The sequence below is a fragment of the Drosophila sechellia genome, chromosome 2L (assembly GCF_004382195.2).
Source record: "Drosophila sechellia strain sech25 chromosome 2L, ASM438219v1, whole genome shotgun sequence".
Taxonomy (NCBI): Eukaryota; Metazoa; Arthropoda; class Insecta; order Diptera; family Drosophilidae; genus Drosophila; species Drosophila sechellia.
The window spans coordinates 18,259,573-18,283,661 of NC_045949.1; the positions used below are offsets into that span (position 1 = coordinate 18,259,573).

General features: G+C 40.9%; 2 protein-coding genes across 3 annotated transcripts in view; one reads left to right on the plus strand and one right to left on the minus strand.

The window, feature by feature from the left end:
* Window positions 1-21,836, plus strand: part of LOC6614567 — a 39,838-nt gene extending 18,002 nt beyond the window's left edge. The window contains exons 3-4 of one of the 2 annotated variants that reach the window (XM_032718284.1): window positions 9,658-9,687; window positions 20,261-21,836. In XM_032718284.1, coding sequence (XP_032574175.1) covers window positions 9,685-9,687; window positions 20,261-21,103 — 846 coding nt within the window. In that variant the 5' untranslated portion in view covers window positions 9,658-9,684 and the 3' untranslated portion in view covers window positions 21,104-21,836. The remainder of the gene's footprint in view (window positions 1-9,657; window positions 9,688-20,260) is intronic. The other variant, XM_002038959.2, reaches the window with a different exon arrangement.
* Window positions 11,186-13,222, minus strand: LOC6614566 (probable cytochrome P450 310a1). The gene is made up of 6 exons (XM_032718280.1): window positions 12,600-13,222; window positions 12,416-12,532; window positions 12,173-12,354; window positions 11,890-12,120; window positions 11,555-11,824; window positions 11,186-11,490 (listed from the first exon to the last, which is right to left on the minus strand). The coding sequence occupies exons 1-6, from the start codon at window positions 13,085-13,087 to the stop codon at window positions 11,300-11,302; spliced, it is 1,479 nt and encodes a 492-aa protein (XP_032574171.1). The 5' UTR covers window positions 13,088-13,222; the 3' UTR covers window positions 11,186-11,299.
* Window positions 21,837-24,089: the final 2,253 nt, after the last annotated feature.

Here is a 24,089-nt window from a genome sequence, read left to right on the forward strand (position 1 = left end):
GTTCAGCCGGGCTATCAGGCTATCATTAGGTTTGGCCTATACCATAATTGTTCAGATTATGAACGAAATGCGTTGGCTGGTAATGTCGAGCCCAATTCAAATGACGTGAAATTGAAGCACAAAAAGCGAAAATTATTTTCATTGCAAGTGCTGCAGCTATTTACGGAGAAATTTTTATTACTTTTCAAATTAAACTAAAATTGTTATGGCTTAAAACGAATTATGCATTTCCAGGCAGGAAGGTAACTTTGTCACCATCATCAGTAGCTAAGTTCGTAACAGAAGCTTGGTGCTCAATAGAAACTTTGAAATGACCGAGAGAAATGCTGGCAATAAAAAAGTTGCTCAAAGGAAGCTATATTTATTTATTAATAGACCTGGAAGCCTGTTTCTTTAATACAGGACGACAACTAAACTGTTTGCCATTAAAGCCAGTTTAGCATGAAGCATAGTTTTTCCAATGCCATTTTTTACAGCATTTGGGGGGCAAAATCAAAGTGTAATAAACGACAGTTGCCATGGCAGCAATAGCAAATATTCAGTCTATTGTTTAAGCGATGTCAATATGAAAAACGCATAAATCTTGTCTGTGGTTGTTGGGGCAGCAAAAACGGAAGGGCCTTCAAAATGGATTCGCATTTGTTCTACTTATTTGCATAGATTGGGAGTTGATGTGGCCAAATAAATTTCGATGTTCCATATTTGGGGCATGTCACGTGATTTGCCGAAAGTCAAACTCAATTTCAGTGCTTTCGTTACGAAACTTTTATTCCCCCTACACCATATATCATGGCAACATCAATAGGGCTTGGCTGGTTTCTTTGGCGTTGGCAAGTAACTCGAAACTCGATTTGTGTACCCCAAATGTTCTTTCTTATCGGTTAAGTTGCTTGATTGGAATGCGGTTCGATGGGCTCCTTGTTTCGATAAATCTCAGAGCAGAGTTTTTAATTATTTCTGGAGAGTGTTGGCCAAAAAGGAAAGGAATGTTTAACTCATTGCGTTGCGATGCTGGTGAAAAAAGATGGAAACTTGTTTTAGGCCTTGCGAACAGGAAACACGCGTCCGGAATCAGGTTTTCTTCGATGATAATGATTTTTGGCGTGGCAGGTGGACGAGAACTTGTTCCCCTGTTCACACAAGCCAGCTAAAAGGAAAGTTCAACGTTGGCCGGCAACAAAAATGATTTTCACACACGCATAATAAATGTTAATTCGGCATTTGCAAAACAAACATACAGCGGAATGACCTTAGTAATATGTGAATTCGCACTCTGCAATTCGACTCACGTTTCTGGGCTTCGGGCCCTTGAACACAAGTCCATATAATGTCTATATAATCCCCAGCCGCCAAATACGAAAACAAGTGCGAGCATGACATTTAAAATTTGACCAACACTTTTCAATTTTTCCCATGAATCGCATGCTAATTAGGAATTGGCCGAGTGATTGATGGATTGACACGGGGGCTTAGCCGACTTACAAACATTTGGCCAACTTCCCAATACATTTAAGTTCACACCCGCACACATCCCAAGACAATTGGTCTTCGAGTTGGTTTTCCAATGGTCGGCAAAATGTTTTTGGCATTCGGCGTTTTTAAGTTTCGCTTTCAACAATTTGAAGGTCTAGCTGAAGAAGCAGAAAAATTTAAGTTAATTGTACTTGGATGGGCTATTGTGTGACTTGCATTGTCGGATTTAAAAGCATTTCTTATATTGTGTTATAATTTTGTATGTTAGCCTTATTGTCGCTGACGGCGAAGGCCACACAATGAATGAGATCTTCTTAAATTTTATGGGGGCTGGTAAAAGAAAGTTATTTTTGAACTTCGGCAAAGGCGTAGCCTTGATGGTGATTAAGGGGGATTTTTCCGAATCAAGTACTGACTTTAATTCAATTTGCTAAAGCTGAAGATCGAATATGGCCCCAAAACATTATTACCATATCATTTAATTTGTGTCTTAATTTAATTACAATTTTGCAAGGCAATACTCCACCCTTTCTGCGATTTAGGTATAATTTTACCCCCGACGTGGGCGTAGCTAATTGTTTGTGGTTTCTTTTACAAAATTTAAATAAACTCAAACGCAACGACAAAGACAACAAATCAAAGAAAGAGTTGGCCGGCGAAAAAAGGTGTCCCAGACCATAAAACATAATGTTTGGACTTGACTTTCACTCTTCTCCGAACATTGATCTCCAAAGTCGGTGGTGGTAAAATTCAGAAGGTAAAACCGCAGAGATCGCAGTGACCGCTGGCTATGGAATTTCACTTTTGTTTTCGATACGACGAACAAATTTGATTTTGACGACTTTGATTAACATAGATTTCATTCCACATTAATTCGGTCTTAATTGGACATCGTACAGCGACACGTCCAGCAATTTGGCCAGTTCATCAATCAGTCAATCAATCAATCGCACACAATCATTGTCAAACGAAATTGGTTTCCGTTTCGTGCCGTTTTATGAGTTTTTTGAATCCTCTCCAGCTGCAATTAGTGGCAAATTTGTAGCCAGTTTTCAGTGCTGATGGCAAAAATGGGGGGTAAGTGCTGTTTTTCAGTCATTCCCATCCATAGAGACACCCTTTCGACTTCCGAACTTTATGGCCAACAAACTTCTTCGCTCGTCTCGCAAAGTCCCCACAATCAAGGCGATGTTAATTTTACATATTGCAACATTTTACGTTGCCTTGCCTTTGGATTGTCTCTCGACTTGGCTCACAAACTCATTACAATAGCTATGGCTGCACAAATGTGAACAGTCAGCTCCCAGACGAACTCCCCGCACCCCCTCTCATTGTAATGGCAAAACTTCGTTCATGCTTTCAGTGATGCCACCAGATAAAATGTATCTTTAACTAGTTTAGGTGCAAATAAAAAGGATTGGAACTACAAGTTTCTTATTACTCAACTGTTTATAGGGAAAACTGATTGGTCTAGACTCCAACTGTTCTGAATATAAGATATTCAGATATTTTTTAGGATCGGTTTAAAATCGGTCAAATTTCATATCTTATTCTGGAGAACTAAAATCACATTGAAGTTAATATGCCCGATTAATGCTCACCACTGACTCCTTTCGTTCCGCCGTTTGTTGCATTCACCGCGTTGACAACAAATGGCACTAAATTTTTGCCATTGCATAATAAACTCTCGACGATGACGCTGCCATGCCAGTGCAGATGAAGGGTTCACCGTAGCCAGTGGGGGGCTTCACTGTACTTCTGTCGAGTTGGGCAACAACAGAGACAATAACTTTTCTTATGATGCCATTTTTCACGTGGAAAACTTGAGCCGTCTGCTGTGCGAAATTGCGGTGGATGGGTTGTGGAAAAGTCAGAAGTATGGGGGTAAATTGGTAAGGAAGTAGCGAGGATATTTTGGGATAAATCTCAGAGCTCTTCCTTTTTGGATGGCTTGATTGATTTTGAAGAACGGATTTGGCCGTGGATAAATTGGATTTTTCAATCGATTTAAATGCAATCTGAGCAGTGACAACTTTGAAGAAGGTATTGTTTTTTTTATAATACCACCTACTCACCTCTTGTTTTCACTTACAAACAAGTGGTTAACCAGTTTTATGTGTTTACACCAAGTTGTAAATTTATAACCCGCCACCTTTGATCATTTCACGCCCGATTCCCGATTAGGTAAACCATTTCCGCAGCTTTAAGTTGGCAAACTTCTATAATAAACTTGCCCGGCAAATATATTTAACGAAACTTCCAAGTTTTCACTTGTGACCGCAGAAACTACAATCACATTTCCCCCCTTCAAAATACATCACTGCACTCGAACACAAGCCAAGTTGAAGTTTTAGGTGGAGGAACAAGTAAATTTCCCAAGAATGTTGGGAGCGTATCACCAAGTTAACATTGTGCTTGGGTGTAAATGGGCCGAAACGGAACAAGTCGTATATTAACCAAACTAACAATATAAGCATGTACTTCCTTTGCTTCCTGGCAGAGTACAGTCAAACTTTTGTGACTTAATACGTATTATATTTGTTAGTGCTGTAAATGTTACTAAAATGCATTGTCACAATGTGAAGATCCCAGTAAAAGTGATGCTGCAAATTGTCACTCCTTTTGCTTCAAATTTGTTAAGCGAACTTAAAGTCAGTTGCCCACAATGAAGCTCCACTGTAGTCAGTTCTGAATAAGTTCTTGTCCGGAACTATGGTTGTGCAGGAATAGGAAGAAGATGGCAGTGGTTGTTTGTGGGCGAGAGTACTTCAAGTTAACCTCTAATTGCCATTGCCCCAAGTGCACCGAGCGGCAATATGCTGCTCATTTTTGTGCCCCTCCGTTGGCCATCCAGTCCATGCGACCGCACGGTGCCCCTTCCACAGGCTAATCAAATGTTACATGCAACGTTGGAGCAGTTTTTATTGTACTTCGCCGCCGGGCAGCAACAGTGGCAGCAACAGCGGATCCCTCCAGTAACCACCCATCAGACCCTTCAAACGCCCCGTCACATACTTATACCTTTTTCTATATATAGGGGGAGAATGGAACCTGAGGTTGTCATTTGGCCGCCTTTGTTGAGGGCAGAGTGTGTGTGTGTTTTAACCCCATTAATCTGATGATGACTAGCCCAAAGGCAATCCCAGCCCTTCAGCGAGCTTCTAACAATTGGCTGTGCTTGCTACTAAGGGTATATTAAATTTGGAAAGAGATTTTATTATTATTATGATGTAACTATTGCCGCAAGTGTCGAATAAATATTAGACATGAGGTTTAATTTAGTATAAGATTTATTTTTTCAAAACTATCTTCCAACCAATTTTAGTTTGTGATTATGAATGACTTTGTTTACAGCACATATTGTAAACGATTTTTATTCATTTTAGCACATCAAAAAGTCACATTTTTTCAGAACGCTTTCAAAGCTAATAAATTTTTTCCAAATTAGGGTATCCTAACTTCATTTTCCCTAAATAAATTGCATCCCCTTTGTGCTTTTGTGTCCCTTTCATGCATATATGTACGTAAACCTTAACTTTATTTACGTGCTTGATTAGAAGTAGGGAGCTAGACCAGCCCGTTGGGGTCTTTCAGTTTTGTGTTGTTTAGCGACGCTATCAATCTGATGTTCCCACATGCTCCAGAGCCCCGGGCCACTGCGCCACGCCCCTCGATTGGCCCCAAAACCCCCGCCCTAAAGCCGTGTTAATACCCTTTGGCGTCACTGTTATGAGTCGGCGGCGAGAGTGGGCAGGTTTTCCTTATCATTGTGCAAGCGAAAACTTAATTGAACGGCATTTGACATAGTTTAAGGCGATGGCACCATAAACATTGTACCCACTTTTGCCCCTTTCGGATTAGATGGAAAATTGACTTTGTTGTCGTTCGGAAAATTAGTTTCACTTGTGAATTGCGCATCATTTGGCAACGGCGTTACACATCGTGTGACATCGAAACCCAGAAAAAAGCCCAGGGCATAAAGCTACGCCAGATTATGCTGCATGTCGAGAAGGAGATGACTCCCAATCTCGTGTCCCATGTCCCTGCTCCGCAATTCCCGGATTCCTCTGCGAGCCAAATGTCACGCCAAACCATGCAACGCCAACAAATGCAACAACTTCAGCGGTTCAAGCTGCCTTCCACTGATTGCGAAAATCATGCCGACAAGATAAAACTTCGAGAGTCTTGGTAGTAGACTGTAGGATACCCCTTTGGTTACATCGGACTTTATAGTAACTAATTGTAACGTTGCATATTTTATTTGAGCTACTTAGTATCTCACAAAGGTTAGGTTGCTTTTTTTTAACACTAACTTTGTTGAAAAGTACTTGTATACCCTGCGCTGTTGCATACCCTGTACCAAAAAGAGTTGCCAGAATGTGGCATGTGACAGGGCGCTGAAGAAGAGCCTGAGCTCCCACCAACCAACCACCCAAAGGTTCCCACTTCTGCAGCTGCATCTGCAACCAACTGCAGTCGTCGGGTCTCCAAAGCTTCGCAATTTGCAATCCACAGCAGCAGGGACCCGCATCTCCCATCTCCCGTCCAGAGTGAAATTTTGTCAATGCATCTGGATGTGGCTTAGGTTTATCAGAGTCACGAAGTGGGAGGAGTCGGGCATTGAGTTATGAGTCGCAGCAGTGAAGTAAATTAGAGAAGGCAACGAAGGAGTTGTGAATATTTCCAGCCAAAGGATCAGCTGCAGGGCTGTGGGCAATGGATATAGATACATGCATGTTGCAACCGGAATTAGGTAGTCAAAGGTTCATCCGGTTCATGAAGAGCTAAGCCGCTGGAGGAGCCAATTTGATGACTGGCCTGGATTTTATGGGGTTAACTTCGGCAGCTTAACCTAAAGGAGAGACAATTTTAGCAGGAAAAGGAGTTTATGTTTTACATGATAATGCTTTCAGCAGAAGACGGATATTTGGGAAGTTAGAACAGCTGCACACAGAACACTTACTTCGATTAGAAAGTGCAATTCAGCAGGGTTAATCCAACAAATTGTGTAAAATATGTTAAACTTTAAAGGAATGCTTTAAACATTTTACACCTATACACACACCTGTGCTTTTGGGCCATCCGGTGTGGCATTGTCATAATTTAGCTCAACTATTGATTTGATTTATATTCGATCATAAATTAAATAACTTCGTGCACAACTGTGCAGCATACATGTTCATTTGGATTACATTTGGCACATTTGCAGTTGATGCACGCGCCTAATGGTAATTAATTAGGCATTTAATTTAATTATGAGTGCAAATTGCGCACAGGTCACAGCATCCGCTAATTTCTGGTTAAATGCAATGGAAGTGATTATGGCGCGGCAAACGTTTTGTTCACCGCTCTGGGGCTTTAAAATGTAAACCAAAACTGCCACAATTTCAATACATAATTTACACCTGCGTGCTTTGTTCAGAATTCTGAGGGGGCGGAGTGCTATTTCGCATTAAAGTGAATGATATGAATTTCAATTTGCGGAAAGGAAACTCATGGATGGCGATTCTATTATGTATGTACGCACATCCCAGATTCCGTATGCACTCATTCCAAGTGACAAACTTGGGCAATTTCCGCTCCACGGAAATGTGCACAATTTAATTTTGGCCTGCGGTAGCAGGGGTTTGCTCACTTCCTCCCTGCTTTTTTTTTTCTTCTTCAAGAAACATCTTTTGGTCTAGCCTAGCAGAAGCTTAGTTAATATCTTCATCTGCGCATCTCTCCGCGGAGTTGATCATTTTCTGCTTGAGTGTGTTGCAGACTTCCCCCCACAGTTGCTGTTGCTTTTAATTAGAATTAGCAACTCGCTTGTCGTCGTGGCTACAAAAATGGTATGTTGTCTGTACTCACACATGACTGCCATTCAGTTTGGACCCCAAAGTGAGCAAGAAGTTTCCATATCCAGCTCCCCCTTTCTGGGCTTAAGATAATTTTTCCGCCGTGAAAACATAAATTCAAGTTGTTTTTATTACCACACGCACACTCACGCACGTATTTCTCCTTTGCTCCTTTATGGCCCCGAAAGAAACTTTGTATAACCAAAATTTTCTTGGAAAATTAACAACACTCGTGGCTTTGATTTATCGCGATAAGCGGATGTTGTTGTTTGCCGTTGCTTCCCATTGTTTGTGCGGCGTGGGGCGGTGGGCGGTGGGTGGTGCTGCTGAGATTTTGATTTTGTCAGGCCCCATATATATGCAGATTGATTTTGGGGCTTTAATTAAGTTATCTAGTTTGGCATTTTGATAAATGCTCTCGACGCTTCGTTACGCCGGGTAATTGAAAGTGAAGGCTAAATGATTTTGGCCATTAGGAAGGTTGCGCTTCTGGCAAGCGAAAACCGGAACTTAAAACCGAGATTCTATTTTAAGGTTAACTAAGCTTAATGCAGTTAATTATTTGTTCAATGTATAATTTAATTGAATGTAAGATAAGCAGAAAATGCAGTGCCACCCACAAGCCCCAAATTCGACGCACTATTTAAGCACCCGCCAAAATGACAGAGCCATAAATTAATTAAGAGTCGGAAACAGATAAAAATATGGTGCAAAGAAGACGAAGCAGCCGACAAAAAAGCAAAGCAACCGATATGAAAAGAGGCAGACAAACAAATTACACATGCGACTGGTGGCCGCGACAGTTTGGCTGACAATAATTAAAGCAACTGCACACAGCCGCCAATAGTAACAACAAACAGCTGCACGCAAACACCAGCGGCATCCTCAAACATCCTCGACTCTCTCCTCGGAACAAAGATGATCTATATATGGATGATGTGGATGCACCCACATACATATGTACATACGTACATATGTGTATGTATGTGCAGTTTGAAGGGCGGCAGGCGGATGCAGCACGCAGACATCATGCAACTCCATGCGGCAATTATGTGAATGCAGCGCACACAAATTGAAAAAGTAAACCAACTGAATCAGCAGACAGTGCGGCCTCTTTAAAAGGAACTAAGCATTTAGAGTTGTAGTGTAAAGTAATCAGGCATGGATAGAAAATAATTGTAAAGCTTTAAAACACTTGTTCTTTAATCATACTTTTATATTGAAAAAAACTTTTATATTAAAAACGTCATACTAAATTTAATATCCTTTTATTTCATGCTCACATAATGCATATATATATTTTTTTTAGTGTAGAAGCTTTACTTCTAGCTGTTAAGTAAGCCGAATAACTGCTTTTCTGAAATTCTCCAGTTTTCCTTATTCTTCAAGCTCTTGGTGATCATAATCTTCATACATGACAACCACGCAGACTAACACCCTTGCCAGCTTTAATTGTTAAACAAATATTCATAAAAAACAACAGAGAGAGAGGAAGAGAGAGCAAAATTAAAGGCCAAACATTTACTTGGTTTTATTACTGCTGACCTCCGAGGTCGTTGGTTACTTTATCTTTTTTCGGGGCAAAGTTGGGCAAATTCTTATGTGAGGGGGTGAAGTGTGAAGAGGTTTCATTCATACATATAAGCTCATGAGATGACCGCCACTTAAATTGTTTTCTTAGCCATGCAAGTGGGAAAGTTTTTGAACGAGAAAAGTTCTCATCCAATTAGCGAAGATAATTGCAGTTGTCAAAAAAAGCAGAACAAATTTCTGAAATTAAAGTCGGTATAATTATTAAAGAAAATAAAGACCATGCGAAAAAATGTGCGGGCTTCTTTTAAGCATTTTTTTTATTTTAAACACATTTTATATAATTTACGTAACTTTGCTCAGCTATTGAAAACTGCTAAAATAATAGCCCTATTATTTGAGAGCGCCTCTTTGTTGTGTAAAGAAATTTCTGTTTTTATTATGCAAATATTTGGCATATTTGTGGGCTTAAATTGAACGATACAAAACGCTCAAGTTTCTGTTTGTCTAGCGCATAACAAATAATTCCCCTAGTTAAGCCACTTAAATGCTTTTAAAGTGATTTTACCTAAGCAGTGTACAGTGTTGCACAACTTTGGCTGGGCAAAAACAATAAAAGCCAAGCCAAAAGTCATATGTCAATAGGCTAATTAAAGGGGACAGCAGCGATCTGACGCTTGTTTGTAACAAATGTATCTCAAACATTGTTCAATTGCAATCTGGTTGCGTTTTGCCATCAAAAGTTCAATGGCACAGCTCCATAAATGTGCACTTGATTAATCGATGCCATTTTCGTTTCTCTATCTCCTTGCAGTTAACCCCGAAAACAGATCTTGAAATTATGGTAAGTTAATAACCCTAATTGGACAACAACTTTACATGGAAATTAGCAGTACACGGAGCCTGTCTGTTGTCCCCTGGGTGAAATAAATCATAATTTATGCTAGGAGAAATGAAAATTGTATACTCCTCGCTGTGTATAATTTATGCACAACTTTTTAAACTGGAATTGTGCGGTTTTTCGGGCGAGGCTGGTGGCGCTTTGAGCGCTTAATGTGGAATGAGTAATGTTAAAATGTAACCAGGACAATGGCAGCCAAGATTGCGCCAAAGGGAGTTGCCACCGGATCACCATCGCCAGCTTCCATCTTCCATCCTCCATCTCATGCAATTTATATTCGGCACTTGGCCTGTTGCCTGTTGCGAACTGGGTCAAAACATGTGAAGAGCGCCACTTGCTCCTGTTGTCGTAGTCGTGCCAGTGGATTTTATCATCCTATTCCGGCTGGGGCTTTAAATTGTCCATGGGCTCTATGGTGGTGCAACCCCACGACTCTTGCAACCCCTGTTCGTTTGATTGAATTTCAATTTTCAATTTTAATACTTCGACCAGAGCAGGAGTCGTAAAGTTTGCCGTTGATTTCGGACTCTTTCCAGGTCATTTGTCCCGGAACGCTTATCTCCAGCTCGGGCTCAATTAGTTTGATGGCGCTTCTTCCTTTTCGGTTACTTTGGCTTGTGGCCGGCCGTCCAAAAAGTTTTCATTAATGTAAAACACTTTACGCACTCATTAGAGTCATTTGTTTGTGACATCTCTATCTTGCATTCCGTTTGCCCGGTCCGGTCTGTGGATGATAAATGTGTCCATAATGCGGCCTAATTGCGGCATCATTAGAGGCGCCTTTCGGCCCTGATTGCCACTCCTGCGAACATACTCGAACTGGATGGGTACACTGGGGGAAAATAAGTTTAGTGGCAAAAGTAATGGTGATTTTCATGCGGAGTTAATTTGTGAAAGGAACTTTGGTCTATTGATTTAAAGCTACATTACATATTCCTATAGATTGTTTTTGTGATCTGATAGACTGATTTAATTTCCCGTCAATCTTTTTCTCGAAGTGTTGAGTACTTGAAGTGGACAGACGGACTTGACTTAAGCATACCTATTTCGGCAGACAAGTGGGGGGCCTGGCTATTGGTATCCAGGCGGCTGTCATGTTGGATTGGCAACAAAGCAAATCAAATTTAATGATAAACTCGAATGGAAGCACATGTCTTTTCCGCCCGAGATGATATCTGCCATCTATGCCACGCCCCCTATCTATCTATCTCACTCTCTAGAATCGGGTCTTTATATCCGTGTTGGCGTAAACAACAACAACGGGGGCACATAGGAATGACTAATTTAATGCGTCGAGTTTGGTGTTGTGTAACGTTACGTATACGCACCGTGAGCGCCGGGACCCTTTGGCATTTTGCAAAGTTAACGAAGCGAACGAAGCAAACACGACCAGACATATACAAAAACAACAACAGCAGCAACAAGGACGAGAAGGGGAAACTGTGGCCATAATATACTGAATTTTATTTATAGCATAATTTCAGGTGTCGCGCACACACGACAAAGTGTTGAAAAAGATGCTCAAATTAAAGAACTTAACTTAGCTTAACTTAGTTTAGCTGTAAAATTTCGTGTTTATTTCGCGTCTCTTCAATTTGACTTTTAGCCCATCCTTTGTGTGTATAAAAGGAGCTGGCCGGTGGGAAACTTCAAGGGTCTTCACCTGGTTCGCATCCAATTCCAAATGAAAGTTTTGAAGTAATTTGATCAGGGCCACTTTAATTACCAACTTGGCAAAGTTCTGTCCTGTAATTGGGATGAGAAAATTATTTTCGGAACATTTCTAAAATAATTTGAATCCTTTACGTACCCACACACTGTGATCCCCCAATGCCAAATCCTATAAAGATATTGCTCTTTGTCTTGTCTTCACATTGGCCCACATCATTGGCAGTTTGCAGAAACCGAAGTGGCTTATATTTCATAGGCTCACTGAAGTATTTTTCATCTCTGTGCATGGCCAGTAAAGGCACCATCAAAGTCTTTCCCTCATCAATTGTGAATTTTGAATTGGGTAGCGAATAACTTTTGCGGCAAACACGTTCAATAATGGGTAGAGGTGGATATTTGCGAAGCGTTTCTGTAAAGTTAATAATGTCATAATCACTCAAACATCTCTTATTAAGTTCTCAAAATTAAACATACCTTTCAGACACATGTCCATATACCTCAGACCATTAAGCTCTTCAAATTTGAGCTGGCCATTTTCATTGCTCAGCTCCTTTATTTCCGCTCGCAGTTTTTCCACTATTAAAGGTTCCTGCAGGATTTCCAAGAGGGTGAAGGTTACAGTTGAAGCCACGGCATCTAGAGATACTTTCAAGAGATCCTCGGCAACTTTAGCCAAGCGTTTGATGGACAACAGTTTGTCTGCTTCTAGAAATAACGAATTAGTACTGCTTTTCACAATTTAAACTTCAAAATATACCATTAACCGGTTCCAGTTGCCATTTATCGCCACTAACTTCATTGCCGTTTCTAAATCTGACTAGTAGTTGTAGAATATCTTTGCGTATCAACCCTTGATCTTCACGTAGCTCGACGCTTTGTTTAATGAGATCTCTTAAGCGGTAGGTATATGAAGATTTCTGCGACAGGCGACCCAAAGTGCTGAAGGTAGGATGGAATAGTAGGTATGCTTTAAGTGGGATTTCCCATTATGTGTACTTACAAGGATTGTATCGAAGCCTGACCGTGGCTCAGGTAGCTGGTCAAGATGTGGTCCTCGTGCTCAAAGTTATTAATGTCCAGGCCGTAAATCAGATTGGCAATTATGTTGACGGAATAACTAAGAGGGGAAGAAATATTAACTCTGTAACTGTGTTTAAGCCGAGAACACTTGAGCCTCTTCTTACACTCTTAGTTTTTGCTGGAGATCCACTTCCAGTGGACATCCTTGAACTTGCCTGTCCAGCAGATGGCGAATTAAATGATCACCTACTTTCTGGACCTGCCCGAACATCTCGGACAATCGTTTGGTTCCAAAAATGGGCGCCAGTTTCTCCAGCAAATTGAACCTGCTATAACCCGCGACATAGTCCCACTTCAGTTCGTTGAAGTGTCCATTCGATTGCTGCAGAATCGTCTGGGCCAGCTCCACATTTCGCACCAGAAGAACAGGCCTGAAAAAGCAGTAGATGCCCAGAAGCCGATCCTTCCCCGACTGGTAGGCCTCACAGATGGCCTCCACGTGTCGGAACTCCCGTCTGTAGGCCTTCTGCAGGAAACTCCACGTAATGCCGGCCTTTTCCGAGGGGAATCCCCTGCGTCGCCAGTGGCTGTAAATGTGGCGAACCGAGAGGAATACCGCCGAATATAGCAGAATAGGCAACAGCAGCCACATTATGTTGATGATGTTGCGACTTCGAGGTGCCCTGACAGACTGGTGGTGCCTGAGGTCTGGAAAACTAAAGCCGATTCTCTGAGGACGTCTGCCCCGATGCAGATAATTACTGCGAGTTGGCAGCCCCTGTGCGGATGATAGCGATAATGATAATGATATTGATAATGATGAAGATGCCAAACGAAATCGAAAGTCGCGATCGAATCACGGCTCTTCTCGTCTGGCAACTGGCAACAACTGCAAGTCAATCTTGTCTGACCAAAAAATAACAAAACCGAAATTCGAACAAAATCGGGAGGGAAAAAATCGAACAAAAAAATTCCGAGCATACTATCACATCACATTCGCCTTCAGTTATCTCCCTGTTTCTCTTTATGGCTGTTCTGAACGGACTGATAGTAATTTATACAGCCCCTGGGCTGTACCATGTTATTATCAAAGTCTGGAGCAAGTTTTTGTACCCAAAAAAATACCCATTATGCTGATGTATCTATCAGGCTATTAGCTAAACATGAAAGATATAACATCTGTCAAATATTTCAACAATTCTAGGAAAACTTCAAGACAAAGCGCTGCACTAAGCAATATTTTAGCAAATGAAATGTTCATGTTTTCAATACTAATCAAATTAATGGGCATTAACCAGTCCATATCTGCATTACTTTTTTCGTTTCACGTTCCCATCTGACAAATGTATTCTGATTTATTGTATTCGTTGATAAGAATATTTACTATTTTAAAATCATGTCATCGGTGTCGCTTCAATGGATTCCAATGGGTAGCATTATCAATGGATCTTGGGGCAATGATTTCCAATGCGGTTACGCATTTCCGGGTAGAACAAAAGGTGAACACTTGACAACAGATTCCTCATTCGCAAGGTTAGGTAACTAGACTAACAAAGTCTGCAGTACAAGATTGCTTATTTATATAGGTTTATAGATATAAAAATCCCCGACAAATCATGGTTGATAAAAAAGGAAATAGTCAATCAACGAAAGCCCACAAGCTAACCACTCCCATGGACTCACTTCCCATCGTTTATTGTTTTGTAATTTAAGACTTTAGTTACCAGGGAGCCAGGCTTTTATAACGATTGGTGTGTCAATCAGTCATTAATTCCATTACGCATAACGCAGTCTCTCGTTTTTCCATGGCTTTATCGAGCAGTTAGCGTTTTAGCCAGGTTGCCTCGAAAGTGACAGTTTCCATGCCTAACCAAGTGAATCAAGGCAATTTGCCATCATCCACTCACTTCACTCCTCGGCGACAAGGGGAAGTTGTTAATCACGCCCATTGCATGCCAAAGTTGAAAAAAATGTAAATTGTGTAAAAAGGGTAACAAAAAACGAGGCTAAAATGCATTGCAGTTGCCGCTGTTGTCGCACCGGAGGCAATTTTCCACAGCAATGGAGCAAAAGGGGATCCTACAGGTAACCACTTGTTGCTGCTCCACATAATTGACGAGCCCTGTGGGAATTTGATTTAAATGAGCCCGTGTATCTGCGCTCACATACAAATTTATAAATTTTTGTATCCGACGCGAAGTCGTTCTGCACAATTTCCCACATCTATGTTGCAGTTTGGGTCGCAAGTTCATTGGGTGCACAATTCGATGGGTCCTTTTCAATTGAGTGTTTGCCAAAAACAATTTCAATATTTCCTTATTAGGTTGGCAGACTCCAGTCGATGGCTTCTGCCAACTCAATACAGCAACAGCTTGCTGGCGTGGCTCATCAGCAACATGGCTTGCAGCAGTATCAGCCGCAGCAGCAACAGTCGCAGCCGCAACAGCGGCAAGTCATGCCACAAATTGAATGAAGTTGCGAAATACAAGTACAGGAGGGCTTTTTTCGTTTGAGGCAATTGAGTGACTTGGCAGATCCTGGAGGTGCACAAAATATTGCAAGAAAATAATTATTTAAGCCTGGCCAGAATATTCTGACGTCTTTTTGCCAACCGTCACGGTGATTTTATGCACACTGGGTTTCAAATTAAAGGTTTAAAATTTAAGCAGAAACATGTATACACGTAATTACAGAGACTAACACCATGATTTCTCACTTTTATTAACAATTCATAGAAATAATTTTAATTTAAAACGTTATTAACCCATCCAATATATCATTAAATTATTGAGCTCATTACTTTAAAAATCAACCAACCTTAACTATAATAAAAACCATAAATAAGTGCATTAACGCCATTTAAATTCTGCAGAAAAAATGTTAAGCAGCTTATTCGGATTTTGATTTCTTGCTAGCTTTTTTGTTAACCTTTTTTTATTGTTGATATGTCATACCCGCCCCCTCAAGCTCATATTTATTGGCTTTTAGTCATCCAAATGAACAAATGTTTAAAAATGCCTGTGATTCATAATGTTCACGTACACGAAGTCATGAAGCATTTGTTTTGCATTATTGCCAACAGACACGTGTCAATTCACTTCCATGTGCTGTTCGTTTTCCCACAAATAAAATGTAATTATTCCACGACTCGTTGAAATAAAGCTGTAGTATACATTTCCCCACCCAAATACACGGGCTTGCTGTGCGTTTTCACCGAATTATTACGTAAATATTGTGTTCGCCATTTCAATTTGGTCATCAATCAAAACTTGTTCCCCAGAGCGCAATGAAACTTGAGTGAGAACCATAATGCATGTATAGAAATGTAGCGTAAATATACAAAATATACATTGGGAAATCTAAACAAGAGTTTTAAATATACATTTCGTAATGTAAAGTTACATCTCTGTTTTACATATTTGTGCCTTCAATGCCTTAGATGATCTAAGTTAGATCATCAATGTGGCTGAGTTAGTCTGTGATCATATATTTTGTTGTTTTGAGACTTTTATTAATAAAATCTACTTTCGTCAGCGTATTTATTTTATCCAAGTGCAGATACGACGTAAACGAAACTTGTTAGTCACTTGAAGGCAATAGTCCGGCTCCCCTTTCACCGCCCCCCTCTCCATCGTTTTGCGAAATTTCCTTGAACAATGGCAAAGCTTTGTATGACAGTTTGTTGTTCTCGTCAACGGCGAAGTTCATGAACAAATGCTAAAAAGCGAACAGGAAAATAGTATGTGCTCGCTTTTATATATTTACATGCAAATTACTCATTCAGCAGATGAGTGCAACGGGCGGGAAAGATGAGATCTGCGTTTGAGTGATAAATTTGCATGTTTATGCGAAAAAATATTCGGTTGTTGTGATGAAAATTTTCCGTTTTCCATGTGTTAGCAACGCAGGGAATGTGGAAACTCGCGATTTGCGACCACGTCAACTTAGCTCCATCGTCTGCGTTTGAAATTGAAGTTGGCTTCCAGCGAAGCAGGAGGATGGATGATGATATGTCATCAGAATGCGGCGTGTAAATTTGGGTTTTAATAACAAATTCAATTTGACTTGAAGCAGTTTTTGATCCATCCACATACGTGCGCACGGCACAGCAACAGCGATAATTGCTTGTCCTCGGAAAATGGAAAGGAGCCAGCAAAACGAGAGGTCAGGCGAGACGAGAGGCTTTGTGCATTTTAATTGAGTTTTTCCAAGCATTTTCCTGCTGCTCGTAATAGCCACTATAGGTATGTATGTTGAATTATTTTGTTTGCCGCCGACCGTCACAGAAAAAATTAAATCACAGCACGTTTGCTCTTACGCGCTGCCACTCCTGCGCGGATGCACTTGAGTGGGTTTCCATAAAGCGCAGGTCAGGGGAAAACAAACTGGAAACGAATCAGAAATTAACATAAAGGCCTCAAAGCCAACCAACCAACCTGTATCTGTTGCTCATTGCATTGTTGTTCCATTTCTTTTTCAAAACTGGGCATTGTTAGGCGGCCACGCCCACCGCCCCGCTAACGGTTTCAATTGTAGTACATGCACGGCAATTTTGTTTGATTTCTCTCTGACTCTGCTGACATGTCCAACATTTTCACTGACCTGTCCCACGATGAAAAGTCTTGGTGGTGTGTGGGATTTTCCAGCCATCTCCAGCACGCAGAGGAAAATCATGTCGATTCTTACTTTTTCCCTATAATTCGAAGTTTTAGATCGCTGGTTTCGAGAGAAAGCCGTTTCCTGTGCTTAATAATCTTTCAGTTAATATTATTATTTCTTATAATTTCTGCTTTCTATTTTTACGGTGTAGGCGTCTATTGGCATCTAAAATTACTTTTTGGCCATACAAATCCTCGCAATCCCCACCCACTTTTGATTTATTTCGTTTATTTCTTATGGCTGTCAATTTCAAACATTTGTCACAAATAAAGTGAAATATGAAATTTTGTGACAGTTCTTCAAACATGTTTTCACCAAAAATCCCCCGGGGATTTGGTTAGATTCCCTCGCTTGACCTGCAAATGATTTTTGATATTTTAACCGAGTTTTGTTTTTTGTTTTAAGACCTTTTAATTTGTTGGTTCGTTTTATTGAAGCTGAAACTTTAAGTAAAGCTTAAGTTGTCATTTTCATTTATTTAGCTGTACTATTTTTCCTACATGAAAATTTAAATTCATTTCGACAATTTCTCTTACCCATTTTTCGCAAATTAAAATTAATTGGGCAATTTGTATGGACACATATAGTATGATTGCCATAAATAATAGCTTGCTTTTATTTTTCTTCCTATTCTCATGTTTGCTTTTACCGATTATTAGCTTAAAGTAGACACGAGGCCATTAATAAAATCTGAAATCATGGCAAACGGGTAGAACGGAAATTACGCATACGCCGCGTGGTACGAAACAAACTTGACATTGAACTTGCCGTTCGATATTTCGAAGGCCATTCGAGGTTGGTTGGCGACAGTTGGGGGTGACATTAAAAATTCATTTGGCAGCCGGCTGCCTTGACAACAATAAAAAGTGGCCCAACAGGGACGAGAAAAGATATGGCGAAGAAGGGACAATATTTTTTTAATTGTTTGACCAAAATGTTCGATATACATGCATAGACCGATTGTCCTCTGCTCCCAATGGGTGTAAGATATCTTTCGGGCTGGTTTCCTAGGGACGCTGATGGGTGGTCGTAATGAACCCACATAAATCTCGGCATTAAATATATTTGCCAACTTCGGGGAGCTGGGGAAGTGAGGCAATTAATCTTTTGCTGGAAGATATATAAAAGTTAGCAAACAGCAACTAACAAAAATCTATAAGCTGGTGAACAAAAATAAAACAATTGTGTTAAGGGTACTATTATTTGTACCAATCAAAAAATATTTAAATCGAGGACAAGGAAAAAAATTGTATTTACTTTGTAAAAATATACTACGCATTTTCATAAATCCCAATAAAAGAACTGCTATTATTGGAACTTTTTTTTAATAAATATATCCTGTTGCTAATATCACGCCCCTGACTGTAGCTGAAAACTTTTTTTGGCCGCCAGACCAGGACACGTAAAAAAACACTCAAGGGAGGAAAGTCGTTTGCCTTTGGGGCAAACGGGCAGGGGACATCGTGGGGCCAGAAAAGTAATAGCACAATAAATGTGCATCAGGCAGCCAGAATCACCGCAGTTAGGAGGCTCCGCTTGCCCCCGTGCGTGTAAATTATAGATAACCGTGTTAATGTTGCAGTGCCACTCCTCCTCTGCCCCGCCCCCAACCGAAATGGTTCTTTGAACGGCGACAGAACCCAAACAAACAAAGTTGCCAGCGCAAAGTTTTTGGCCCTGCCTGCCAGAAGTTGGCCGAAAGTGTGCCAAAGAGCTTCGGCGGATGCGCGATACATTTCCACAGCAACTTCCTGCGTGTCCCGGACAAATTCCGCCATCCTCGCTGTTGAAGTGTAAGGAGCTTTCTTAGTTCCTCCCTCCAATTTGTTGATTATTATTTATTGGTGCTGCTGTCGGTCGGGGCATTGACAACTTTAAAACGCGTTCGAGTGTTTATCACTTTCATTTTTAGCACTTGCCGTGTATTTTCCGCTGTGTTTTGGGAAAATTAGCAATTTAAATAATTTAATTACGTCGTGGCCTGCAATTTGCGGCGCTAATTAAAACGTGCCAATGTCCACGTGCCCGGACTAGCTTTTCTGGTATTTGAGTTGGAGAAGCTAACGAAATTTGAACGCTCCATATTCATTAGTTATGCGCTTTGCCTCTGAATTTGTTTGCCTGTAAGTACACGTAGTTTTTGGCTAAAACTTTTTTAAAGGTATTTGCATAGGACGTGAGTTCTTTGAAATGTAAATTCTTCCACCTGTACATGCAAATGTATCATTCTGTGTGGGAGTTCTAATTGGTTTCGGAATTTGGTTTTTATTAGCTCAAATTTGCCTGTCACAGTGGAAAATCTGCGGAAAATGTAGAAGTTGGATTTTAGATTTGAATTAATTTTTCAGCTAATTACCCACGTTTTGCAAAAACGAACCGTTCTAACCTCTTTTGTCTGCAAATATTCACTTAACACCCGTCGATTAAAACTGAATGAGCAATTACTCACGTTGTCAATTGTATTTAACCGTTTTTGAACTTGCTAAGTAAATGAAATTTGGCAAATTGTTCATTGAGCATAAATTTGTGTAATATATTGTTTGTTTACAATTTCAGTTTCTGGAGCGGAAATTGATTGTGTTTAATTTCCAGCACAGCGACCACAATGAAAATGTATATATATATATATTTTTTGTTTTTTTTTAACTTGGCAGCAATTGCAGCAGGGCAACAAAGTAAATAAAAAATTAGAGAACCAGAGAATCAGAAACTGAAACTCGTGTTGCGACTGGGAATTGTTTTACGCGGTATTTCGTGGGCTTCGAGGGTATATAGTGTTTGTGCTTTCATTTGGATATTCACATCATGGATTAAGAATACAACTACAAACGGATTACTCACTTGTTTTGATTTATTCATGCGTTTAATTCGATAATTGAAAACTATAATTAGATTATTACAATTGTGTTGTGCATTTAAATGTATTTTCTTTCAAGTAATGCCGCTACCTAGCGAGTATATATTTCTAATTGGGAACCGGGTATCTTATAGTCGCATTTTAAATACAAGCTCCAACTGTTTTTATTGTCGGTTGCCAACTTTGCGAGGTGGCGGAAAATGGCAAAAGAGAATTGCATTAACTCCACTTGCAGCGAAAACCGCAGCCGAAAAGCTTTTGCCACAGAAATCTAATTTAGCACTCTCGCTCTTCTCTTCCTCCAACTAGATGTCGCATCAACTGCAGCAGACACGCCGCCGTTTGGGCTCCGTTAGCGATTCGGCGCCACCATCGGAGTCCAGTGAGGGCACAGGCTCCTCCCTGGAGCCCCGGGACGAGCTGATTCTCCATCCGGACTGGTCGGCCCACTCGCATTCGTCGGCACAGAGGAGCAGCGCCCATGGAACCACATCGCTGTACAACGCCTCGGATATCGATGCGGATACCATCAGCACGGACACCACGAGCAACACAAATCTATCGGACTACGAACGTGGTCAGGTGGAGAGTTTCTTCGGCGGATTGGGCACAGAGATATTCGTGAGCGGCGCTTTGGCCAATCTCTACGAGGGAACCGGAAACGATGGCGACTGGCGTTTGGTGTTCACCGGCATACCGGTGATACTGCACGACAAGGGAAACTCCAAGGCCAGAGCTATACCCAGAGTTACTCTGGTTCTGGCGGAGAGGGGCTCCTGCTTCGCCCTGTGGTCGGATCGGATTGATAACCTGTCGAACTATCGGATCGCAGGTCCCTCGTTCCACACCATGTGCCGGTCCAGCAATCATCAGCAGATGATTGGCTTCAGCTTCGATTCCACGGATGCGGCACGCGAGTTGTGGCAGCACGTGGAGCGTTTGGTCAGCAATCCGGAGAATGAGGCTCTAACCGTGGCCGGAACCCGCAAGCAGAAGAAACAGAAGCGCGTCAAGCCGGCTCCCTTGCCACCGAAGTCACAGATTTCGCATCCATGCCAGTTCCACCACGTGACCAGTGTGGTCAAGGAGGACAGCGAGCGGTACTACAGCATGCAGGCCTTCGGACCCCCCAATCCCCAGCAGCATCGTTGAGTAGGGTCGGGCGCGTGGATCTGGAACACGAGCGCCCTATGGTGGCAGAACTGAATCTGCCGCGAAGCCACAACCCAACACAACCACGACAAAATCCAGGAAAAACAACCCCTTAGTTCGTATGGCTAGTTATAGATCCATTTGTTATAGGCCTAAGTTATGCCAATGTGCGATCCGAGAGCGGAACTCGGCCAACACATTTATCTGTGATACGATTTAGGCGTCTTTACTTTAGAAGAGGATACTGATAACACACTTTGATAAAGAACATTTTTAAACGAAGAACATAGCAAATGAAGCGAGAGTTTTTGCAAGTTATTAAAGCATATTAAGCGATTAACTTTTGTCGATAAGCAAGTTTTTGTAAAACCTTTTCTAATATCACACATATACCCTTATGCATAATTATATTCGTACCATATAGTCCTGATATCTATCGAGTAATCTTTATGTCCACACTCGCAGACACTGCGAATGATTTTGATGCCTGAAAAGCTTGCTTTCCTATCGGATTATTGACTAAGCCCAGACAAAGATACAAAAACTGTTTTTTGAAATCGATGTATCATATTACACACATAAATATATATGCTATATTACACCTATCTATATATTATATGTAGCTCTAAGCATTACATCATAGCCACTTGTCTGTATATCTATGAACTTCATATTTTGCCTGTGCAAAACAATCGCAAGAATCAAATAAAGCTGAAAAAGAGAGCAAATTAAATGTGAAAATTATTCTTAATTGGTTTGTTTTAGAGGCAATCTAAATCACTTAATCGGGTTTCAAATTAAAATGAATTATTTAAATAATCAGGTTATGGACAGTGCCAGATTGGGTGTAGATTTATTGAATTTATGTCATTATAAAAACCAATGTTAATGACGGAAATAATTAAAAAGCCAATGTGTAGTGAAATCGACTAAGTGAAAAGATATAATTTGTTTGCAGAGGCTTATGGTACATAAGTGCAATCAAATGAGATCAACATCCATCAGTTCGCATTAATCCCAGCTCTTTTGCAACCTCTCCAAATTCAATGACATAATCTAGCATATCAAACTTCAATCATTTGCCCCCATGACTCAATTACTTACCATTGAATGCACTGCCAATTACAATAACAATTAAAGCCATTACGACTGGAGAAGTGAGCCCGCATAATAATGCGGCCATGTGTATGAAGATATATGCATATGGATGGTGCACCGAAACGGGAGCTGATTCTGTTCCTGATTGACCGATGGCAGTAGCCACGGCCATAAATGATGTTGCGGTGCACTCGGGTGACACTCCAATCCAACAGCTCCAACTCACCTCCCTACCCATTTCCCAATTGCACAGGCGGGTTGCATATTTATGCTAATTAAGATACATCCACGTCGAGTGGCAGCCAAAAGTGGTGGACAGTCTCTTGCATTTTATGGCCGCTTTTCGTTTTTATTGTTTTATGTGTGCATCGCCATTGTTAATGCTATTTGTGGTGAGCATTTAATATTTCATGTCGGACAATTAAAATAGCAACAATTTTTGCTTGCCACGCTGTTGAATAATGTGTGCAGTTATGCCGACTTGGCCAACAGCTCGACTCCCAGGCGGACTCCAAATGGCCGGGCATCCATCTAGCTGATGCAATGGCAGCGCAATTGTTTCGCTGCCGGGCGACACTTGATTCCCACAGCAGAAAGTCTAATTAAGTGCCGACCTTGATTAAGTGCGAACAATGCAAGCGAATTGAAACAATGCGGGGAAATGGGTTAAACATGAGCTAAAGTACATGAAGTGCCGACTTGGTCTCTAGATCAAGTCGTATTATGGGTCGCCTCTCACACTGTACTTAGTATATCATGCAAATTCCAACTACTATGCACTTACCATTTTGGATTTTGGTTAGTGCGTAAGTCTGCCTTAATATAAACAAGAAAACGAGTAAAAGTGCTTGGATAACTTGAGGTTCTCGAATTTAATCGATTTCGCTTGTCATTCACGAGTATTATTCGCACTCTGTGTTTATCCAAATGTGGCGCTCGGAACCCATCATACTCCTCCGATTTCCATTCAAAATACAAACCAAAGCGATTTAATCAAAAACATGCTAAGCCGGCAAAAACTCAGTTTGGCATACAACTTTGTATTGGTCGATGTGTGTGTGTAATGGCCAATTCACTGGCTGCATTTTTGATGTGGCCAAAGACGTGTATTGGCATTGTCCGCAAGCGGAGCAGCCGGACTAATGGCAAAAGCAATCCCCATGATTCCGCAGCTGCCGAACCATTCCCAGTGCCGAGAACTGATCCCTGCGAAAACATGCAAATTCATGGACAAAGCCATTCCTAACTCAACTCACAACTCTGTGGAAAAATTCAAAAATTGCATTTGCGTTCAGTTTCGAAATGGAGATTACCCACACACAAAATATGCACAGCGAAAAAAAAATATTCGAAATAAACAATCGATTTTCTACATAGTAATGATGATTGCAGACTAGAAAGTTAATAACAAAGTTTCTTTCTGAAGAATAAGCTTCAACTCTTAATGTTGAGATAGAATATAACAAGTATTAATTTACTCATGTTGTTCCCCAATTTAAAAATTCTGTAGATGCCTAGAATTTTCTCGACTGTAGCAGTTCTTATTTCCATTTGGTTGTGGGTGCATGGGTGAGCCGCAAACATTTTGATTATTTAAGTTGACTGGTGCAAAAGTGCGGCTTAATTGTTGCCAACAAACAATAAGCGGAAGCTTGTGGCTTTAACAAATCTCGACAGGCCAAAGGGGGGAGGGCGATGGCAAGTTGGCCAAAATGTCAATGTAAGCCCACAATCGACAGCATTAAAATCATCTCAGATGCCAGTCAGGCACCCACCATACGATAATGATGATGATGATGATGTTGCTACTGAATCTTTTGTGCTAGAAAAAAAACCATTACAGGCCAAGAGGAATGTAGATGGGTTTACTTCAAGGTAAGGCGTTGCC

Excerpts from the sequence above, each read along its gene's own strand:
- LOC6614566 (XM_032718280.1), bottom strand. The coding sequence starts at position 13,087 with ATGTGGCTGCTGTTGCCTATTCTGCTATATTCGGCGGTATTCCTCTCG. Across the intron at positions 12,121-12,172 it reads GCAACTGGAACCGGTTAATG|AAGCAGACAAACTGTTGTCC; the intron begins GTATATTTTGAA and ends CGTTATTTCTAG. Across the intron at positions 11,825-11,889 it reads TATGGACATGTGTCTGAAAG|AAACGCTTCGCAAATATCCA; the intron begins GTATGTTTAATT and ends TTAACTTTACAG.